Source organism: Protopterus annectens, chromosome 1.part1 (genome assembly GCF_019279795.1).
Source record: "Protopterus annectens isolate FY-2018-M chromosome 1.part1, PAN1.0, whole genome shotgun sequence".
In the NCBI taxonomy this organism is placed as follows: Eukaryota; Metazoa; Chordata; order Ceratodontiformes; family Protopteridae; genus Protopterus; species Protopterus annectens.
The window spans coordinates 1523318043-1523339944 of record NC_056726.1 but is presented as its reverse complement, the minus strand read 5'-3'; the positions used below and the strand labels follow the sequence as shown (position 1 = coordinate 1523339944).

The window sequence follows — 21902 nt, the reverse complement described above, 5'->3', positions numbered from 1 at the left end:
TGACTAAAAGTAATCAATCAGATCTACAGCAACTGGGAAATGACTAAAATAATCATAATCATATCTACAACAACTGGGAAATGACTAAAAATAATCATGATCATATATACAGCAACTGGGAAATGACTAAAATAATCATAATCATATATACAGCAACTGGGAAATGACTAAAAATAATCATAATCATATTTACAGCAACTGGGAAATGACTAAAAATAATCATAATCATATATACAGCAACTGGGAAATGACTAAAAATAATCATAATCATATCCACAGCAACTGGGAAATGACTAAAAATAATCATAATCATATATACAGCAACTGGGAAATGACTAAAATAATCATAATCATATCTACAGCAACTGGGAAATGACTAAAAATAATCATAATCATATATACAGCAACTGGGAAATGACTAAAATAATCATAATCATATCTACAGCAACTGGGAAATGACTAAAAATAATCATAATCATATATACAGCAACTGGGAAATGACTAAAAATAATCATAATCATATCTACAGCAACTGGGAAATGACTAAAAATAATCATAATCCTATATACAGCAACTGGGAAATGACTAAAATAATCATAATCATATCTACAGCAACTGGGAAATGACTAAAAATAATCATAATCATATATACAGCAACTGGGAAATGACTAAAAATAATCATAATCATATATACAGCAACTGGGAAATGACTAAAAATAATCATAATCATATCTACAGCAACTGGGAAATGATTAAAAATAATCATAATCATATATACAGCAACTGGGAAATGACTAAAAATAATCATAATCATATCTACAGCAACTGGGAAATGACTAAAAATAATCATAATCATATCTACAGCAACTGGGAAATGACTAAAAATAATCATAATCATATATACAGCAACTGGGAAATGACTAAAAATAATCATAATCATATATACAGCAACTGGGAAATGACTAAAATAATCATAATCATATCTACAGCAACTGGGAAATGACTAAAATAATCATAATCATATCTACAGCAACTGGGAAATGGCTAAAAATAATAATAATAATCATATCTACAGCAACTGGGAAATGACTAAAAGTAATCATAATCATATATACAGCAACTGGGAAATGACTAAAAATAATCATAATCATATCTACAGCAACTGGGAAATGACTAAAAATAATCATAATCATATATACAGCAACTGGGAAATGACTAAAATAATCATAATCATATATACAGCAACTGAGAAATGACTAAAAATAATCATAATCATATCTACAGCAACTGGGAAATGACTAAAAATAATCATAATCATATATACAGCAACTGGGAAATGACTAAAAATAATCATAATCATATCTACAGCAACTGGGAAATGATTAAAAATAATCACAATCCTATATACAGCAACTGGGAAATGACTAAAAATAATCATAATCCTATATACAGCAACTGGGAAATGACTAAAAATAATCATAATCATATATACAGCAACTGGGAAATGACTAAAAATAATCATAATCATATCTACAGCAACTGTGAAATGATTAAAAATAATCACAATCATATATACAGCAACTGGGAAATGACTAAAAATAATCACAATCATATCTACAGTAACTGGGAAATGACTAAAAATAATCATAATCATATCTACAGGAACTGGGAAATGACTAAAGTAATCATAATCATATCTACCGCAACTGGGAAATGACTAAAAATAAACATAATCATATCTACAGCAACTGGGAAATGACGAAAAATAATCATAATCATATATACAGCAACTGGGAAATGACTAAAATAATCATACTCATATCTACAGCAACTGGGAAATGACTAAAAATAATCATAATCATATATACAGCAACTGGGAAATGACTAAAAATAATCATAATCAGATCTACAGCAACTGGGAAATGACTAAACATAATCATAATCATATCTACAGCAACTGAAAAATGACAAAAAATAATAATAATCATATATACAGGAACTGGGAAATGACTAAAAATAATCATAATCATATCTACAGGAACTGGGAAATGACTAAAAATAATGATAATCATATATACAGCAACTGGGAAATTACTAAAAATAATCATAATCATATCTACAGCAACTGGGAAATGACTAAAAATAATCATAATCATATATACAGCAACTGGGAAATTACTAAAAATAATCATAATCATATCTACAGCAACTGGCAAATGACTAAAATAATCATAATCATATCTACAGCAACTGGGAAATGACTAAAAGTAACCATAATCATATATACAGCAACTGGGAAATGACTAAAAATAATCATAATCATATCTACAGTAACTGGGGAATGACTAAAAATAATCATAATCATATCTACAGCAACAGGGAAATGACTAAAAATAAACATAATCATATCTACAGCAACTGGGAAATGGATAAAAATAATCATAATCATATCTACAGCAACTGGGAAATGACGAAAAATAATCATAATCATATATACAGCAACTGGGAAATGACTAAAATAATAATAATCATATATACAGCAACTGGGAAATGACTAAAATCATCATAATCATAAATACAGCAACTGGGAAATGACTACAAATAATCATAATCATATCTACAGCAACAGGGAAATGACTAAAAATAAACATAATCATATCTACAGCAACTGGGAAATGGATAAAAATAATCATAATCATATCTACAGCAACTGGGAAATGACTAAAAATAATCATAATCATATCTACAGCAACTGGGAAATGACTAAAAATAATCATAATCATATCTACAGCAACTGGGAAATGACTAAAAACAATCATAATCATATCTACAGCAACTGGGAAATGACTAAAAATAATCATATTCATATATACAGCAACTGGGAAATGACTAAAAATAATCATAATCATATCTACAGCAACTGGGAAATGACTAAAAATAATCATAATCATATCTACAGCAACTGGGAAATGACTAAAAATAATCATAATCATATCTACAGCAACTGGGAAATGACTAAAAATAATCATAATCATATCTACAGCAACTGGGAAATGACTAAAATTAATCATAATCATATCTACAGCAACTGGGAAATGACTAAAAATAATCATAATCATATATACAGCAACTGGGAAATGACTAAAATAATCATAATCATATCTACAGCAACTGGGAAATGACTAAAAATAATCATAATCATATATACAGCAACTGGGAAATGACTAAAATAATCATAATCATATCTACAGCAACTGGGAAATGACTAAAAATAATCATAATCATATCTACAGCAACTGGGAAATGACTAAAATTAATCATGATCATATATACAGCAACTGGATAATGACTAAAATAATCATAATCATATATACAGCAACTGGGAAATGACTAAAAATAATCATAATCATATCTACAGCAGCTGGGAAATGACTAAAAATAATCATAATCATATATACAGCAACTGGGAAATGACTAAAAATAATCATAATCATATATACAGCAACTGGGAAATGACTAAAAATAATAATAATCATATATACAGCAACTGGGAAATGACTAAAATAATCATAATCATATCTACAGCAACTGGGAAATGACTAAAAATAATCATATCTACAGCAACGGGGAAATGACTAAAAATAATCATAATCAGATCTACAGCAACTGGGAAATGACTAAAAATAATCATAATCATATATACAGCAACTGGGAAATGACTAAAAATAATAATAATCATATATACAGCAACTGGGAAATGACTAAAATAATCATAATCATATCTACAGCAACTGGGAAATGACTAAAAACAATCATAATCATATATACAGCAACTGGGAAATTACTAAAAGTAATCATAATCATATTTACAGCAACTGGGAAATGACTAAAAATAATAATAATCATATATACAGCAACTGGGAAATGACTAAAATAATCATAATCATATCTACAGCAACTGGGAAATGACTAAAATAATCATAATCATATATACAGCAACTGGGAAATGACTAAAAATAATCATAATAAGATCTACAGCAAGTGTGACATGGCTAAAAATAATCATAATCATATCTACAGCAACTGGGAAATGACTAAAAATAATCATAATCCTATATACAGCAACTGGGAAATGACTAAAAATAATCATAATCATATATACAGCAACTGGGAAATGACTAAAAATAATCATAATCATATCTACAGCAACTGGGAAATGATTAAAAATAATCATAATCATATATACAGCAACTGGGAAATGACTAAAAATAATCGTAATCATATCTACAGCAACTGGGAAATGATTAAAAATAATCACAATCCTATATACAGCAACTGGGAAATGACTAAAAATAATCATAATCCTATATACAGCAACTGGGAAATGACTAAAAATAATCATAATCATATATACAGCAACTGGGAAATGACTAAAAATAATCATAATCATATCTACAGCAACTGGGAAATGATTAAAACTAATCACAATCATATATACAGCAACTGGGAAATGACTAAAAATAATCACAATCATATCTACAGTAACTGGGAAATGACTAAAAATAATCATAATCATATCTACAGGAACTGGGAAATGACTAAAGTAATCATAATCAGATCTACAGCAACTGGGGAATGACTAAAAATAATCATAATCATATATACAGCAACTGGGAAATGACTAAAAATCATCATAATCAGATCTACAGCAACTGGGAAATGACTAAACATAATCATAATCATATCTACAGCAACTGAAAAATGACAAAAAATAATAATAATCATATATACAGGAACTGGGAAATGACTAAAAATAATCATAATCATATCTACAGGAACTGGGAAATGACTAAAAATAATCATAATCATATCTACAGCAACTGGGAAATGACTAGAAATAATCATAATCATATCTACAACAACTGGGAAATGACTAAAAACAATCATAATCATATCTACAGCAACTGTGAAATGACTAAAAATAATCATAATCATATATACAGGAACTGGGAAATGACTAAAAATAATCATAATCATATCTACAGGAACTGGGAAATGACTAAAAATAATCATAATCATATCTACAGCAACTGGGAAATGACTAAAAATAATCATAATCATATCTACAGGAACTGGGAAATGACTAAAAATAATCATAATCATATCTACAGCAACTGGGAAATTACTAAAAATAATCATAATCATATATACAGGAACTGGGAAATGACTAAAAATAATCATAATCATATCTACAGGAACTGGGAAATGACTAAAAATAATCATAATCATATCTACAGCAACTGGGAAATGACTAAAAATAATCATAATCCTATATACAGCAACTGGGAAATGACTAAAAATAATCATAATCATATATACAGCAACTGGGAAATTACTAAAAATAATCATAATCATATCTACAGCAACTGGGAAATGACTAAAATAATCATAATCATATCTACAGCAACTGGGAAATGACTAAAAATAACCATAATCATATATACAGCAACTGGGAAATGACTAAAAATAATCATAATCATATCTACAGCAACAGGGAAATGACTAAAAATAATCATAATCATATATACAGCAACTGGGAAATGACTAAAATAATCATAATCATATATACAGCAACTGGGAAATGACTAAAAATCATCATAATCATAAATACAGCAACTGGGAAATGACTAAAAATAACCATAATCATATCTACAGCAACTGGGAAATGACTAAAATAATAATAATCATATCTACAGCAAATGGGAAATGACTAAAAATAAATATTATCATATCTACAGCAACTGGGAAATGACTAAAAATAATCATAATCATATCTACAGCAACTGGGAAATGACTAAAAATAATAATAATCATATATACAGCAACTGAAAAATGACTAAAAATTATCATAATCAGATCTACAGCAACTGGGAAATGACTAAAAATAATCATAATCATATCTACAGCAACTGGGAAATGACTAAAATAATAATAATCATATCTACAGCAAATGGGAAATGACTAAAAATAAATATTATCATATCTACAGCAACTGGGAAATGACTAAAAATAATCATAATCATATCTACAGCAACTGGGAAATGACTAAAAATAATAATAATCATATATACAGCAACTGAAAAATGACTAAAAATTATCATAATCATATCTACAGCAACTGGGAAATGACTAAAATAATCGTAATCATATCTACAGCAACTGGGAAATGACTAAAAACAATCATAATCATATCTACAGCAACTGGGAAATGACTAAAAATAATCAAAATCATATCTACAGCAACTGGGAAATGACTAAATATAATCATAGTCATATATACAGCAAGTGCGAAATGACTTAAAATAATCATAATCATATCTACAGCAACTGGGAAATGACTAAAATAATCATAATCACATTTACAGCAACTGGAAATGACTAAAAATAATCATAATCATATATACAGCCACTGGGAAATGACTAAAAATAATCATAATCCTATATACAGCAACTGGGAAATGACTAAAAATAATCATAATCATATCTACAGCAACTGGGAAATTACTAAAAATAATCATAATCATATCTACAGCAACTGGGAAATGACTAAAATAATCATAATCATATCTACAGCAACTGGGAAATGACTAAAAATAATCATAATCAGATCTGCAGCAACTGGGAAATGACTTAAAATAATCATAATCATATCTACAGCAACTGGGAAATGACTAAAAATAACCATAATCATATCTACAGCAACTGGGAAATGGCTAAAAATAATCATAATCATATCTACAGCAACTGGGAAATGACTAAAAATAATCATAATCAGATCTACAGCAACTGGGAAATGACTAAAATAATCATAATCATATCTACAGCAACTGGGAAATGACTAAAAATAATCATAATCATATCTACAGGAACTGGGAAATGACTAAAAATAATCAATCAGATCTACAGCAACTGGGAAATGACTAACAATAATCATAATCATATCTACAGCAACTGGTAAATGACTAACAATAATCATAATCATATCTACAGCAACTGGGAAATGACTAAAAATAATCACAATCATATCTACAGCAACTGGGAAATGACTAAAAATAATCATAATCATATCTACAGCAACTGGTAAATGACTAACAATAATCATAATCATATCTACAGCAACTGGGAAATGACTAAAAATAATCATAATCATATATACAGCAACTGGGAAATGACTAAAAATCATCATAATCATATATACAGCAACTGGGAAATGACTAAAATAATCATAATCATATATACAGCAACTGTGAAATGACTAAAAATAATCATAATCATATATACAGCAACTGGGAAATGACTAAAAATAATCATAATCATATCTACAGCAACTGAGAAATTACTAAAATAATCATAATCATATATACAGCAAGTGGGAAATGACTAAAAATAATCATAATCAGATCTACAGCAACTGGTAAATGACTAAAAATAATCATAATCATATCTACAGCAACTGGGAAATGACTAAAAATAATCATAATCATATATACAGGAACTGGGAAATGACTAAAAATAATCATAATCATATCTACAGCAACTGGGAAATGACTAAAAATAATCATAATCATATCTACAGCAACTGGGAAATGACTGAAAATAATCATAATCAGATCTACAGCAACTGGTAAATGACTAAAAATAATCATAATCATATCTACAGCAACTGGGAAATGACTAAAAATAATCATAATCATATCTACAGCAACGGGGAAATTACTAAAATAATCATAATCATATCTACAGCAACTGGGAAATGACTGAAAATAATCATAATCAGATCTACAGCAACTGGTAAATGACTAAAAATAATCATAATCATATCTACAGCAACTGAGAAATGACTAAAAATAATCATAATCATATATACAGCAACTGGGAAATGACTAAAAATAATCATAATCATATATACAGCAACTGGGAAATGACTAAAAATAATCATAATCATATATACAGCAACTGGGAAATGACTAAAAAACATCATAATCATATATACAGCAACTTGGAAAAGACTAAAAATAATCATAATCATATATACCGCAACTGGGAAATGACTAAAAATAATCATAATCATATCTACAGCAACTGGGAAATGACTGAAAATAATCATAATCAGATCTACAGCAACTGGTAAATGACTAAAAATAATCATAATCATATCTACAGCAACTGGGAAATGACTAAAAATAATCATAATCATATATACAGCAACTGGGAAATGACTAAAAATAATCATAATCATATATACAGCAACTGGGAAATGACTAAAAAACATCATAATCATATATACAGCAACTGGGAAATTACTAAAAATAATCATAATCATATCTACAGCAACTGGGAAATGACTAAAAATAATCATAATCATATATACAGCAACTGGGAAATGACTAAAAAACATCATAATCATATATACAGCAACTTGGAAAAGACTAAAAATAATCATAATCATATATACCGCAACTGGGAAATGACTAAAAATAATCATAATCATATATACAGCAACTGGGAAATTACTAAAAATAATCATAATCATATATACAGCAAGTGGGAAATGACTAAAAATAATCATGATCATATATACAGCAACTGGGAAATGACTAAAAATAATCATGAGATCTACAGCAACTGGGCATTGACTAAAAATAATCATAATCATATATACAGCAAGTGGGAAATGACTAAAAATAATCATGATCATATATACAACAACTGGGAAATGACTAAAAATAATCATAATCATATATACAGCAACTGGGAAATGACTAAAAATAATCAAAATCAGATCTACAGCAACTGGAAAATGACTAAAAATAATCATAATCATATATACAGCAAATGGGAAAAGATTGGCAGAAACATTTTTCCACAAGTGACTTACAAAACAATATAGTCAGAAGTCATGCGATAAATTAATTTTAGCAGTATTATTCACAAGCAGTGATTATTACAATACATTTAACTGCCTTTGTAACTCTGAACTGTTTCCTAAAAGAAGTGTGACATATTAGATTTTGATTCCATACACTTCACAAATTAAAATGAGATTCTAAAAATCAGAGAATTTCTAAAATCACCTTTAAGGCAAAGCCTCCCTCAATTCTTATGCACCTTCTTCAGCTATATAGTTACTTATTTATCCTTCATTGACTAGGTTAGTCCCACTAGGTTAGTACCTCTTTCAGGGGAGAGCAGAGGTGGTATTTATACTACTGGTGAAATTTGGCCAGCACAGCATATAACTTCCCCTGCTCCTTTCAATAGGTGCCATGGAATCTTTTACATCTGTCTCAGCTACCAACAACTCAGGCAGATAACATCTCATCTGAAAGATAACAAACTCAGGTGTGCAGCACCCCCCTTCACATGGCGCTGCGGTGTCAGCATTCCATCTGTCTGATGTGGGACTAGAACCCACCACCTTTTGCACCAAGTAAGTGTGCTACCTGTTGTGCCACTATCACTGCATATATTCATACCTCTCAACTTCTTTGAGTACGAATTCTGTACAAATACAAAAACAATTGGGGATGAAGTGTCAAAATCAGTGACAATTTTAAATTTTGCTCTAATTCACTTAAAAAGTTAATAGAACCACAGGTTTTACATCCACATGCATTTTCTGAGCAATAAGACGCATGTAATTCTAATGTCTGGCATTACTGACTGGTTGCAATCCTTAGTACTTTATCCAAAAGTCAAAAGATTTTACAAGAGAAAAGGAAACTATGAGTAAAAAATCAGAGACATTCTGCAAAGATAAGGGCAGTTGAGAGATATCCATATATCAACAAGTTCAATGTACCACATATAAGTAAAAAATCAGAAACATTCTGCAAAGATAAGGGCAGTTGAGAGATATCCATATATCAACAAGTTCAATGTACCACATATGAGTAAAAAATCAGAGACATTCTGCAAAGATAAGGGCAGTTGAGAGATATCCATATATCAACAAGTTCAATGTACCACATGAGTAAAAAATCAGAGACATTCTGCAAAGATAAGGGCAGTTGAGAGATATCCATATATCAACAAGTTCAATGTACCACATATGAGTTAAAAATCAGAGACATTCTGCAAATGTAAGGGCAGTTGAGAGATATCCATATATCAACAAGTTCAATGTAGCACAGAGAAGATGGAATATTTCAAGACACTCAAATATTAGAGTCATTATATGGTATAAGAATCTGCACCTTCTTCATCTAAAACTGGGGCTGATAAATAGTAAAAAATAGAAGTGCATAGATATGTGCCTCTGAATATGTAAATTTTTTTAAATTTGTATATATGTAATAATTGTTTTTATGGTAAGCTATATCAAGAAACTCTGCTCTTTTCGAAAGGTGTTGTGGGACGTTTTACATCCACCTGAGCTACTACCAACTCAAGCAAATGAGACCTTGCTGTACTGTCTTACCTGAAGGGTAATTTTAATTAGGTAATTCAGGGAAGGTTATTTCATTATTTGCTGACCTTTTTATCTCTTTTTCTTCTGATTGGTCATAAACAAATTGTACTCATTAACTAATTGTCTGATTAGTTTAACTGCTTTATTGTTTCTAACACAATATTTAAATGAACTTACACCAGTCACTGGCTTGATTCCCATAACATAAACATGCATTTTGTGAGAGTCAAACCATATCAGCCATCTTTTATTTCTCAGTCATTATCAGAAAATAAGGCATTTTAACAATATTAGTTGATGCATGAGTGGTGTACGTCTAGGTGACTCTTCAACTAAGATACCCATCCATCCATCCATCCATCCATCCATCCATCCATCCATCCATCCATCCAGTCTAGCTTGATTTTTTCCCTGATGCTCCCACATTTAGGACATGTGCCATTTCATAACACGCGACATCACAAATCGCACTACAAACAGATCCTAGGTCTCAATCCCAGCAGTTCACTCCAACAACTAAATGAGTACATTTTTCATTCCAAGAAAAACAATGATGATTCGGCAGCTAAACCTTTACAAAAGCACTTATACATGTATACTTAATTTATAGAGGTGAACTCCAAGGACAACTCCTGGGAAGGTAGTTATGACCCATCAAGGAAAGGACCCTCATATGTTAACTGATATGGTAAGACTCCATCTTTCAGATTTATCACTGGAAACTCTCTGTGGTGGCTCTAGGTTAGGGAAGGACATCAAGAGGTATTAATTCCCTCAGGATGGCAGCAGTTGCAGGTCATCCAAGAAGCAGAGGCTCTGAAGACTGAGTCTTGAAGTTCTGACATACTAAAGAGATGATGTAACTCCTGAAGTCAAGTACCAATCTATAATGCTTGATGTATATATGATCCACTTGCCAAGTAGCAATGCCACAGATATCTGCAGTGAGGACATTTTGAAGCAAAGCACTAGAAGTAGCCAAATCCCTGTTGAAATCTCTTTTACCATTAACGTCTTCAACTGTCAGTTTACCACCTAATGGCAACAGGAAATGCAAATAACATTTCACTTAGAAACAATTTGGTTGGCACCTGCTAGACTTTCCCCTTATTAAAGTGATGGAAGTGAACAGATGTTCAGCCTTCTAAAACTCACACATTTGCTTTTGGGAGCTACTGATTCATGGTCAGGATGTAAAAGGCTATTTCTTACCTGATTTCTGACATCCAAAAATAAAAATAAAAAAGCAATACTTTGGTACATCTGACTCTACTTTTGGAAGAAGATGCTGACTGATTCAAAGGGGTACCTGAGATTTGCTTAAAAAACACACAGAGTTCCATACATTAAATAGGTCTGAGAGTCAGAGATCCTGTGGGCAGTTGTGATGCCCACCAAGATTAATGTCTACCAAACTTCAAGGCTACTGAGCCAATGCAGCCTGTGAGTAATGAACATCAAGTCTCTAGAATGGTCAGTTTCTTTGAAGGTGGTCAGAGATGCAGAAACTCTTTAAAGTATTTCTTCAGCAACTGAAGTTGGACAAAATGCTGCCTTCCATGAGGTCATTATGACCAGAAATAGTCAGCACTGTCACATATAAGCATAAAGCCCTAACTAAGACCCAGGTGACCTGGGTTTGATTAGTGGCTCAGATGTCAGAGGGTCTGGTAGGGAGGGATGGGTGTGTGTCCATTCCAGAGGGGGATGGCATGGTCCTTAGAGGTGGGATTAGATCTCAGATGTAATACAAGTGAATGTGGGGAGGGGAATACCAAGGGGTAGGTCTTAAATGATGAGAAAACACAGCTGACATATGCATCCTTTGCTACAGAATAACTGAGGTCCAAATTATACAACTGTTGAGATAAGTCAGAATCATCTGTATATAGACTGATTAAGGCAGTATAGAATAACTGTTTACCCATAATGAGAACTTAATACATGGTGCAAAGTGCATCATACAGGTGGAAGGCCTTATAGTGGCCACCTCTGAAACTGCAACTGCAAGGTGTCGAAGTATCAGAGAAGGTTTATAGCATGAACTGGGCCTTGAGGTGGAGTTAGTTGTCACCCCAAAAACTGAGAAATTCCTTGACTTGACTCAAAAGAATTTCCTGTACAAGAAGAGATCTGAGTTTAAAGCATCAGATATGGAATCTATCCCATGATGAAAATTAGGACTGAGATACAGACTGTGCAAATGGCAATAATGAACTGGTGGTCTCATGGGACACATGCTGTCACTAATATAGTATATGACATTATGAACCACACTAGTGACATGTTTATGAGTCCAAGTCATGGGGACTTCGGAGAGTGGAAGTGTAACCCTATTGTTGATCCACTCTGGAGGACCACTAAATGTTACTATTAATATTTAAAGATAGACAAGATATCCAAACAGTGTTGTAATGCATGCAGAAATAATGTTTTGTTTATTTCAACTTTTCAAACTGAAAGTGAGTACTAGAATAGTTTATAAAGGCTGTTTCTCCAGCTGATGTAATTTAGCCAGTTCAGTTAACACTACTGTCATTTTTCTTACCACAGGGAGAATATGCAGGAAACCAGGGTAGCATTTTCCTGGCCCATGCTTGGTAATTTATTTTTTTTTTATAAAATAAGAAACCTCTTTATTGAATTATCACTTATGACATAGACAATCATACATTTATATAAATGAAAACAAGACATACTGATGTATTCTCAGCTGCAAATATTATCCCTCACTCCATCCAGTCATTGTCAGTCAAACAAATTCTTCCTTCCCTTAAACCACTGTGGAGAAACCAAAGCAAACTATTTAGTGAAGTCAATATTCCTTATAAAGATAGCAGCATTTGACTCTGTTTCTCAATTCTAGAGTTACATTAAGGGCATATCTCAAAAGTAAGCTCTTATCACTAAAACATGGCACATACACTGGATGGCTGATTAACTGATTGATTGATTGATTGGTTGATTGATTGATTGATTGATTGATTGATTGATTGATTGATTGATTGATTGATTGATTGATTTACATTGCTGATCAGCTTGGTGGGTTGGTCAACAGACATTTGTAATGAGAAGCATTACCTGAAAATGAGTACATTTTTAGTAATCATTTGGTCTTTACTGATCCTTCACAAAATTTACTAACAGAATTGCCACCAGTATAGGAGAAGAATGACTATTAAGTAATACAAGATGATTAGACCATATACCTAACAGTTATATAACATTGAATATTGTACTACAAGTATTATGTCGCAGCCACCTTTCTGAGTTCCATGGTAGCTGTTAGCTTAGGTTGTTTTCCCTGTGCTTACCTTATAGCAGTGGAAAAATATATAATTTTAAAGCTTATTGTACACTGCTTGATATGGTACAGTAAAATATCACCAGCACTCAGGTAGAACCAAACATCATTCACCTTACCAGGCTGTTCTACTCAGGTACCCCCAAACATCACGCACCTCACCAGGCTGTGCTACTCAGGTAACCCAAACATCATTTACCTCACCAGGCTGTGCTACTCAGGTACACCCAAACATCATTCACCTCACCAGGCTGTGCTACTCAGCTACACCCAAACATCATTCACCTCACCAGGCAGTGCTACTCAGGTACACCCAAATTTCATGCACCTCACCAGGCTGTACTACTCAGGTACGCCCAAATGTCATGCACATTACCAGGCTGGGATGCTCAGGTACACCCAAACATCATTTACCTTACCAGGCTGTGCTACTCAGATATACCCAAACATTACGCACCTCACCAGGCTGTACTACTCAGGTACACCCAAATGTCATGCACCTCACCAGGCTGTGCTGCTCAGGTACATCCAAACGTCATGCACCTTACCAGGCTGTGTGCTCACGTACACTCAAATGCCATTCAGTCTACGAACTAATTTTGTTTGGCTGTCTTAATATTTACCTGCTTTCCAGGTTCTCCTCTCCCAGGGGATCCAACTTCACCTTTGGCCTCTTGTTTCCTTGGGGCATCCACAACATTCTGAATGCCAGCAGGCAGTGGTGCAGCTGTTGGACATATTCCACAGGAGTCACCCTAAAATGAAGATGTAACAATAAATTTATTGTTATGATACAAAGTGAAGTTATCAAAGTACAGATTATCTCAAATTTTGAAATGGTAAGTTCTTTAACTTTTGGAAAAATCTAGGAAGAAAATATTTGTAATTTGAAAGAATGCTCAAATTAGAGACAGCACTTCAAAATGTTTTTCCTTTGATGCTACCATGCACATTTCTGTAAGCTTGTTAAGAGCATTTTTTTTAAATCAGGAAGTGCAACTTTTTAATTCATTTTGGTGCTTGGCAAATGACTTTCTGAAGACCAACTCCTTTTCTTTCCTCCCCAGACCCACCTCTTCCTATATCTTCTGAAGGTCTACACCCCCTCCCCAGGTCAGCATGCCATCTGAACCAGCAACAGGACTGATAGGCTGGTCATGATGTACTGTGGACATGGTCTAACCTCCATGGACATGGTCTAACCTCTGTGGACATGGTCTAACCTTCATGACTCTTTAATCAGTCTATACACTCTAATAGAACACTTCCAACATGACATGAAACTTATTGTTCCTCTGGGTCAGAAAGTCACACTAGGAATTCCACCACCTCTATTAACTACTTTACTGTTGGTGGCCCATACACTGTCATGGTCATGTTCAGTGCTCAACATTTTCATGTGTCTATCCCTTGGAAAGTCAAATCATATTAATCATTCTTCCCCAAATCTGGTGTAGTGACCCATTATTACTGCCCCGGGCCTCCGCTGAAAATGGACCCACGTCCAGTCGGACACTCCCGGTCAACAAATTTAAATAAATAAATAAATAAATTACTGCCGACAGTTTTGGCATTACTTGTGAAGCTCTGCCATAGGACCTGTCATTACTGCACACAGTTTTGGCATTATTTGTGGTCATTATTTGGTCCCTGATCAGCTGGTCTGCAACTCTTCTGCCCAGCAAATGTATACAAAGGGCCAAGAGTTACATATCACTTTCTGGTCCACTAAACACAGCAAGCTGGGTTAACCATTATAATAGCTGTACACATAGAGAGAGCATGTCATAAGGCTACCACAAAGTAGTGGCAGTTACCATGTAAACTGTCATTGTCAAAGCAGTGGCTGCAGGCAGAGGCAGATCTGTACCAGTATACTCCAACACCACCATATGCATCACATCCATGGTGTGGAAATAGAACCCACATCCTTCTGCACCAAAGGTGAGTGTGCTGTTGCACCCGTGACACAGCTACCACTGTATCAGAAGCATCATATTACCTCATGTCCTACCATTATGTTATGGATCTTTTAATCTAAGCTATGAAATAACTGCCCCTAACCACATATAACAAGTACTACAAGACATGGACAAGTTCATGGAAAAATAAACAATGCTCTGACCACCATTTATCAACTGTTGCTAAAAATTCTGCTTAGTCCAACTAGTTACTAAAATAATGTCCTCCAGGTCCAATACAATTGTTGCTCACCCTGCTCCCCCCTTATCAGATTCATATTAGAAAATAATACACCCCTTTTGCATTTATTTATTCATGGATATGGCACTCTCAGAAAAATCATTGCTTGCTGATCAACATTTTCATCAATATGAGCTCCCTAAACTACACAGTACACTTAAAAGCTCTACCACTCTTTGCTGTTTCTTGTAGACTTCAACAAGGTGAACATTTTCAGACCTATAAGGCTGAAAAAGACCCTATCCTCTCTTACCATCTACATCCTCATAAAACCATAAACACCACAAATACCTGCCCTAGGGAACTAAACCTACACTGCAACATGAACAGGAAGTGCAGGGCAGATATGTCTCCAAGAGAATACCTACCCTTGGAATACGTTCCCATTCCATACCAAGCAAAGTTACTCTCTCAGCCCACTTCTGTGACATAGATGGAGGAATTCCAGACTACAAAGCCAGACATCCTGTATTTGACCAATGCCTTGGGTACTGGAAGGTCTGGGTAGGGAGGAGCACAGAGGGGTGGCAACTGTCAGCTTGTCCATTCCAAAAGAAGGGAGGGAGGGTTTCTGCAAGTAGTTCAGCACTCTCCCTGCTGATGCAAATACTGCTGTAATCTCATAGCAGATACCCAATGAATATGGCCTACCTAGAAGTGTAGCAGCTTGCTGATATTCTGTGTACTGATTTGTGTGAGGTAAAGTAGTTGTGACAATTAGAGTGCACCCAAAATTCCCCATCATACTAGGCCAGCATATATAATTCTGCTGGGTTACTCTGTTAAGGAGTTCTGTCGGGTTACACTGCCCTGTGTTTCTATATCTCCTTCTCAACCCACTGATGGTCGTGGTGGTTCTAACCTTGAAAGCTGTAGAAAGACACTTACCAGAGGAACGATTAAAGAAAAAAAAGTTACTCCTTCAGTCTTTTTAAATCTGAATTAGTAAATGGATGTGTAACTGTTAATTCTTCCTGGGCCCTAGCCCCTCATTGCTTTATGATCTGATTAAGTTTCACTGGTCATAATAGTCTTCTAAATGAAGTGCCTGGGATGCATCTGTTAACAACACACTAAACAACTTTCTATTCCTTGACAGGCTAATACAGCAGCACTTTCACAATATGTACATAGGCAGCCTGTTCCGCCTTACTTCTGCTTATAATGACTACAGCTCTGTGCAATTACAGCCTAACATGATGATGAAGATGATGATGACACTTCATACCATGATAATTTACACCAGTTAGCACAGCTAGCATGCAAATTAGGCAATACAATGTGAATGTTCTACACCAGTTAGCACAGCTAGCATGCAAATTAGGCAATACAACGTGAATGTTCTACACCAGTTAGCACAGCTAGCATGCAAATTAGGCAATACAACGTGAATGTTCTACACCAGTTAGCACAGCTAGCATGCAAATTAGGCAATACAATGTGAATGTTCTATACCAGTTAGCACAGCTAGCATGCAAATTAGGCAATACAACATGAATGTTCTACACCAGTTAGCACAGCTAGCATGCAAATTAGGCAATACAACGTGAATGTTCTACACCAGTTAGCACAGCTAGCATGCAAATTAGGCAATACAACGTGAATTTTCTATATCTGTTAGCACAGCTAGCATGCAAATTAGGCAATACAATATGAATGTTCTACACCAGTTAGCACAGCTAGAATGCAAATTAGGCAATACAACGTGAATGTTCTACACCAGTTAGCACAGCTAGCATGCAAATTAGGCAACACAGCATGAATGTTCTACACCAGTTACCACAGCTAGCATGCAAATTAGGCAATACAATATGGATGTCTTGAATAGCTTACGGTTGCTGTGTTGCCTCAAACACCTTTCAGCGTAAGCCCAACACTAATCATCCAGCCCTTTTGTAGGCAGCCTACATGTGCATCTATCAAATGCCACATGCCATATGTGCATACATCATGTGACACATGGATACACACTGCAACTCTGAGCAGTGCTGCTTGCATGACATGTGAGCCACAAATGTGTTTGGGTTAGATACATATTACAGAGAGAAAACCACTTCTTTGGAATTATATTATTCTCTACATAAAGCAAAGTACTTCTGTTAAATTGTTTAAATGTAATTTAGTTGAATGGATGGGTAACTACAAATTCATCCCTGGTTTAGCACCCTTATCCATCATGGATAAAGGTAACATATAAATGTTCTGCTCATCTCTCTGTAGTTCACACTTAAAATAAAAGGGCTAAAAACTTTATAATAATTTACGGCTAGACTTCTAAAGATCCTCATAGACTGATAATCTAGTATGTACTTACGAACTTATGAACCCATGCATAGGTACCCATCACATTGCTTCTTTGTTTTTCCAACTGTGTGGGCATGGTTATTTCAGCATATTCAAAATGCAGAGCTCTAGGCTGCTGTGCCATAGATACAACAGGATATGTATTTATTGGTTTGCATTTCTTTATCAGGAAGGTTTGACTGAGCATAAAACCCATTTTCAGTGGGCACCCATGGAAAAAGTTCCATGATGAAATGATTCTTATACAGACAAGACAGAAAACCGTATGTAACATATCCACATACACGATACATACAGGATACAATAACACTGAATAAAAAATAGCTTCATTTAAATGGGTAAAATCGGTGGATCACAACTCAGTTTAGAAATGAGGCTGTACTTAAATTAGATGAAAAATATATTGCATTAGCAAAGAAGAGCTGTAGTAAAATAGGAAAGAATATATTAAAAAATTGGATAGCAATAATCAAGAATATTGATGTAAGAAATACATCTAAATCTTATAGGTGTGGCATTTGTGAGATCTATATCTGAATAAATAAGAATAAAATATACTGAAGGAGGGATGGCAGATGACAGTATGAGTGGGGTGAGTTACTACAAAAAAGTTAGAACTGAAACAAATGAAGAAACAGGAAATGTAATTCTGGAATCTAATTTATACAAGAGGACTGCAGTAGGAAAAGAAATGGGGAAAGGAAAAATGAGTAAGTGAATAGTATCTGTGAAATATGTAAGGCAGTGCTACTAAGAAGCGATATGTAGTAACAGGAGGTATAATTGTATGTAATGTAAATGTAATAGTAACCAATAATGATAGGTAATAGTAAATTTAAATGTAATAATAACTAATAATGATAGGTAATCGTAAATGTAAATGCAATAATAAATAACAATGATAGGTAATAGTAAATGTAATGTAATAATAACTAATAATGATAGGTAATAGTAATTGTAATGTAATAATAACTAATAATGATAGGTAATAGTAATTGTAATGTAATAATAACTAATAATAATAGGTAATAGTAAATGTAAATGTAATAATAACTAATAATGATAGGTAATAGTAAATGTAATGTAATAATAACTAATAATGATAGGTAATAGTAAATGTAATGTAATAATAACTAACAATGATAGGTAACAGTAAATGTAAATGTAATAATAACTAATAATATAGGTAATAGTAAATGTAATAATAACTAATAATGATAGGTAATAGTAAATGTAAATGTAATAATAAATAATAATGATAGGTAATAGTAAATGTAAATGTAATAATAACTAATAATGATAGGTAATAGTAAATGTAAATGTAATAATAACTAATAATGATAGGTAATAATACATGTAAATGTAATAATAATTAATAATGATAGGTAATAGTAAATGTAAATGTAATAATAACTAATAGTAATAGGTAATAGTAAATGTAAATGTAATAATAACTAATAATGATAGGTAATAGTAAATGTAAATGTAATAATAACTAATAATGATAGGTAATAGTAATTGTAATGTAATAATAACTAATAATGATAGGTAATAGTAAATGTAAATGTAATAATAAATAATAATGATAGGTAATAGTAAATGTAAATGTAATAATAACTAATAATGATAGGTAATAGTAAATGTAAATGTAATAATAACTAATAATGATAGCTAATAGTAAATGCAAATGTAATAATAACTAATAATGATAGGTAATAGTAAATGTAAATGTAATAATAACTAATAATGATAGGTAATAGTAAATGTAATGTAATAATAACTAATAATTATAGGTAATAGTAATTGTAATGTAATAATAACTAATAATGATAGGTAACAGTAAATGTAAATGTAATAATAACTAATAATATAGGTAATAGTAAATGCAATAATAACTAATAATGATAGGTAATAGTAAATGTAAATGTAATAATAAATAATAATGATAGATAATAGTAATTGTAATGTAATAATAACTAATAATGATAGGTAGTAGTAAATGTAAATGTAATAACAACTAATAATGATAGGTAATAGTAAATGTAAATGTAATAATAACTAATAATGATAGGTAATAGTAAATGTAAATGTAATAATAACTAATAATGATAGGTAATAATACATGTAAATGTAATAATAATTAATAATGATAGGTAATAGTAAATGTAAATGTAATAATAACTAATAGTAATAGGTAATAGTAAATGTAAATGTAATAATAACTAATAATGATAGGTAATAATACATGTAAATGTAATAATAATTAATAATGATAGTTAATCGTAAATGTAAATGCAATAATAAATAACAATAATAGGTAATAGTAAATGTAATGTAATAATAACTAATAATGATAGTTAATAGTAATTGTAATGTAATAATAACTATCAATGATAGGTAATAGTAATTGTAATGTAATAATAACTAATAATAATAGGTAATAGTAAATGTAAATGTAATAATAACTAATAATGATAGGTAATAGTAAATGTAATGTAATAATAACTAATAATGATAGGTAATAGTAAATGTAATGTAATAATAACTAATAATGATAGGTAATAGTAAATGTAAATGTAATAATAAATAATAATGATAGGTAATAGTAAATGTAAATGTAATAATAACTAATAATGATAGGTAATAGTAAATGTAAATATAATAATAACTAATAATGATAGGTAATAGTAAATGTAAATGTAATAATAACTAATAATGATAGGTAATAGTAAATGTAAATGTAATAATAACTAATAATGATAGGTAATAGTAAATGTAAATGTAATAATAACTAATAATGATAGGTAATAGTAAATGTAAATGTAATAATAACTAATAATGATAGGTAATAGTAAATGTAATGTAATAATAACTAATAATGATAGGTAATAGTAATTGCAATGTAATAATAACTAATAATGATAGGTAATAGTAAATGTAATAATAACTAATAATGATAGGTAATTGTAAATGTAAATGTAATAATAACTAATAATGATAGGTAATAGTAAATGTAAATGTAATAATAACTAATAATGATAGGTAATAATAAATGTAATGTAATAATAACTCATAATGATAGGTAATAGTAAATGTAATGTAATAATAACTAATAATGATAGGTAATAGTAATTGTAATGTAATAATAACTAATAATGATAGGTAATAGTAAATGTAAATGTAATAATAAATAATAATGATAGGTAATAGTAAATATAAATGTAATAATAACTAATAATGATAGGTAATAGTAATTGTAATGTAGTAATAACTAATAATGATGGGTAATAGTAAATGTAAATGTAATAATAACTAATAATGATAGGTAATAGTAAATGTAAATGTAATAATAACTAATGATAGGTAATAGTAAATGTAATAATAATTAATAATGATAGGTAACAGTATATGTAAATGTAATAATAACTAATGATGATAGGTAATAGTAAATGTAATAATAACTAATACTGATAGGTAATAGTAAATGTAATAATTAATAATGCTAGGTAATAGTAAATGTAAATGTAATAATAACTAATGATAGGTAATAGTAAATGTAATAATAATTAATAATGATAGGTAACAGTAAATGTAAATGTAATAATAACTAATAATGATAGA

General features: G+C 31.6%; 1 protein-coding gene across 5 annotated transcripts in view; it reads right to left on the bottom strand.

Annotated features, from left to right (window-relative positions):
* The window catches only part of COL16A1 (collagen type XVI alpha 1 chain), a 3146845-nt gene that overhangs the window by 1311367 nt on the left and 1813576 nt on the right, over positions 1–21902 (bottom strand). For all 5 annotated transcript variants that reach the window (XM_044082765.1, XM_044082783.1, XM_044082773.1 and 2 more), the window contains exon 26: positions 14399–14530. In XM_044082765.1, coding sequence (XP_043938700.1) covers positions 14399–14530 — 132 coding nt within the window. The remainder of the gene's footprint in view (positions 1–14398; positions 14531–21902) is intronic.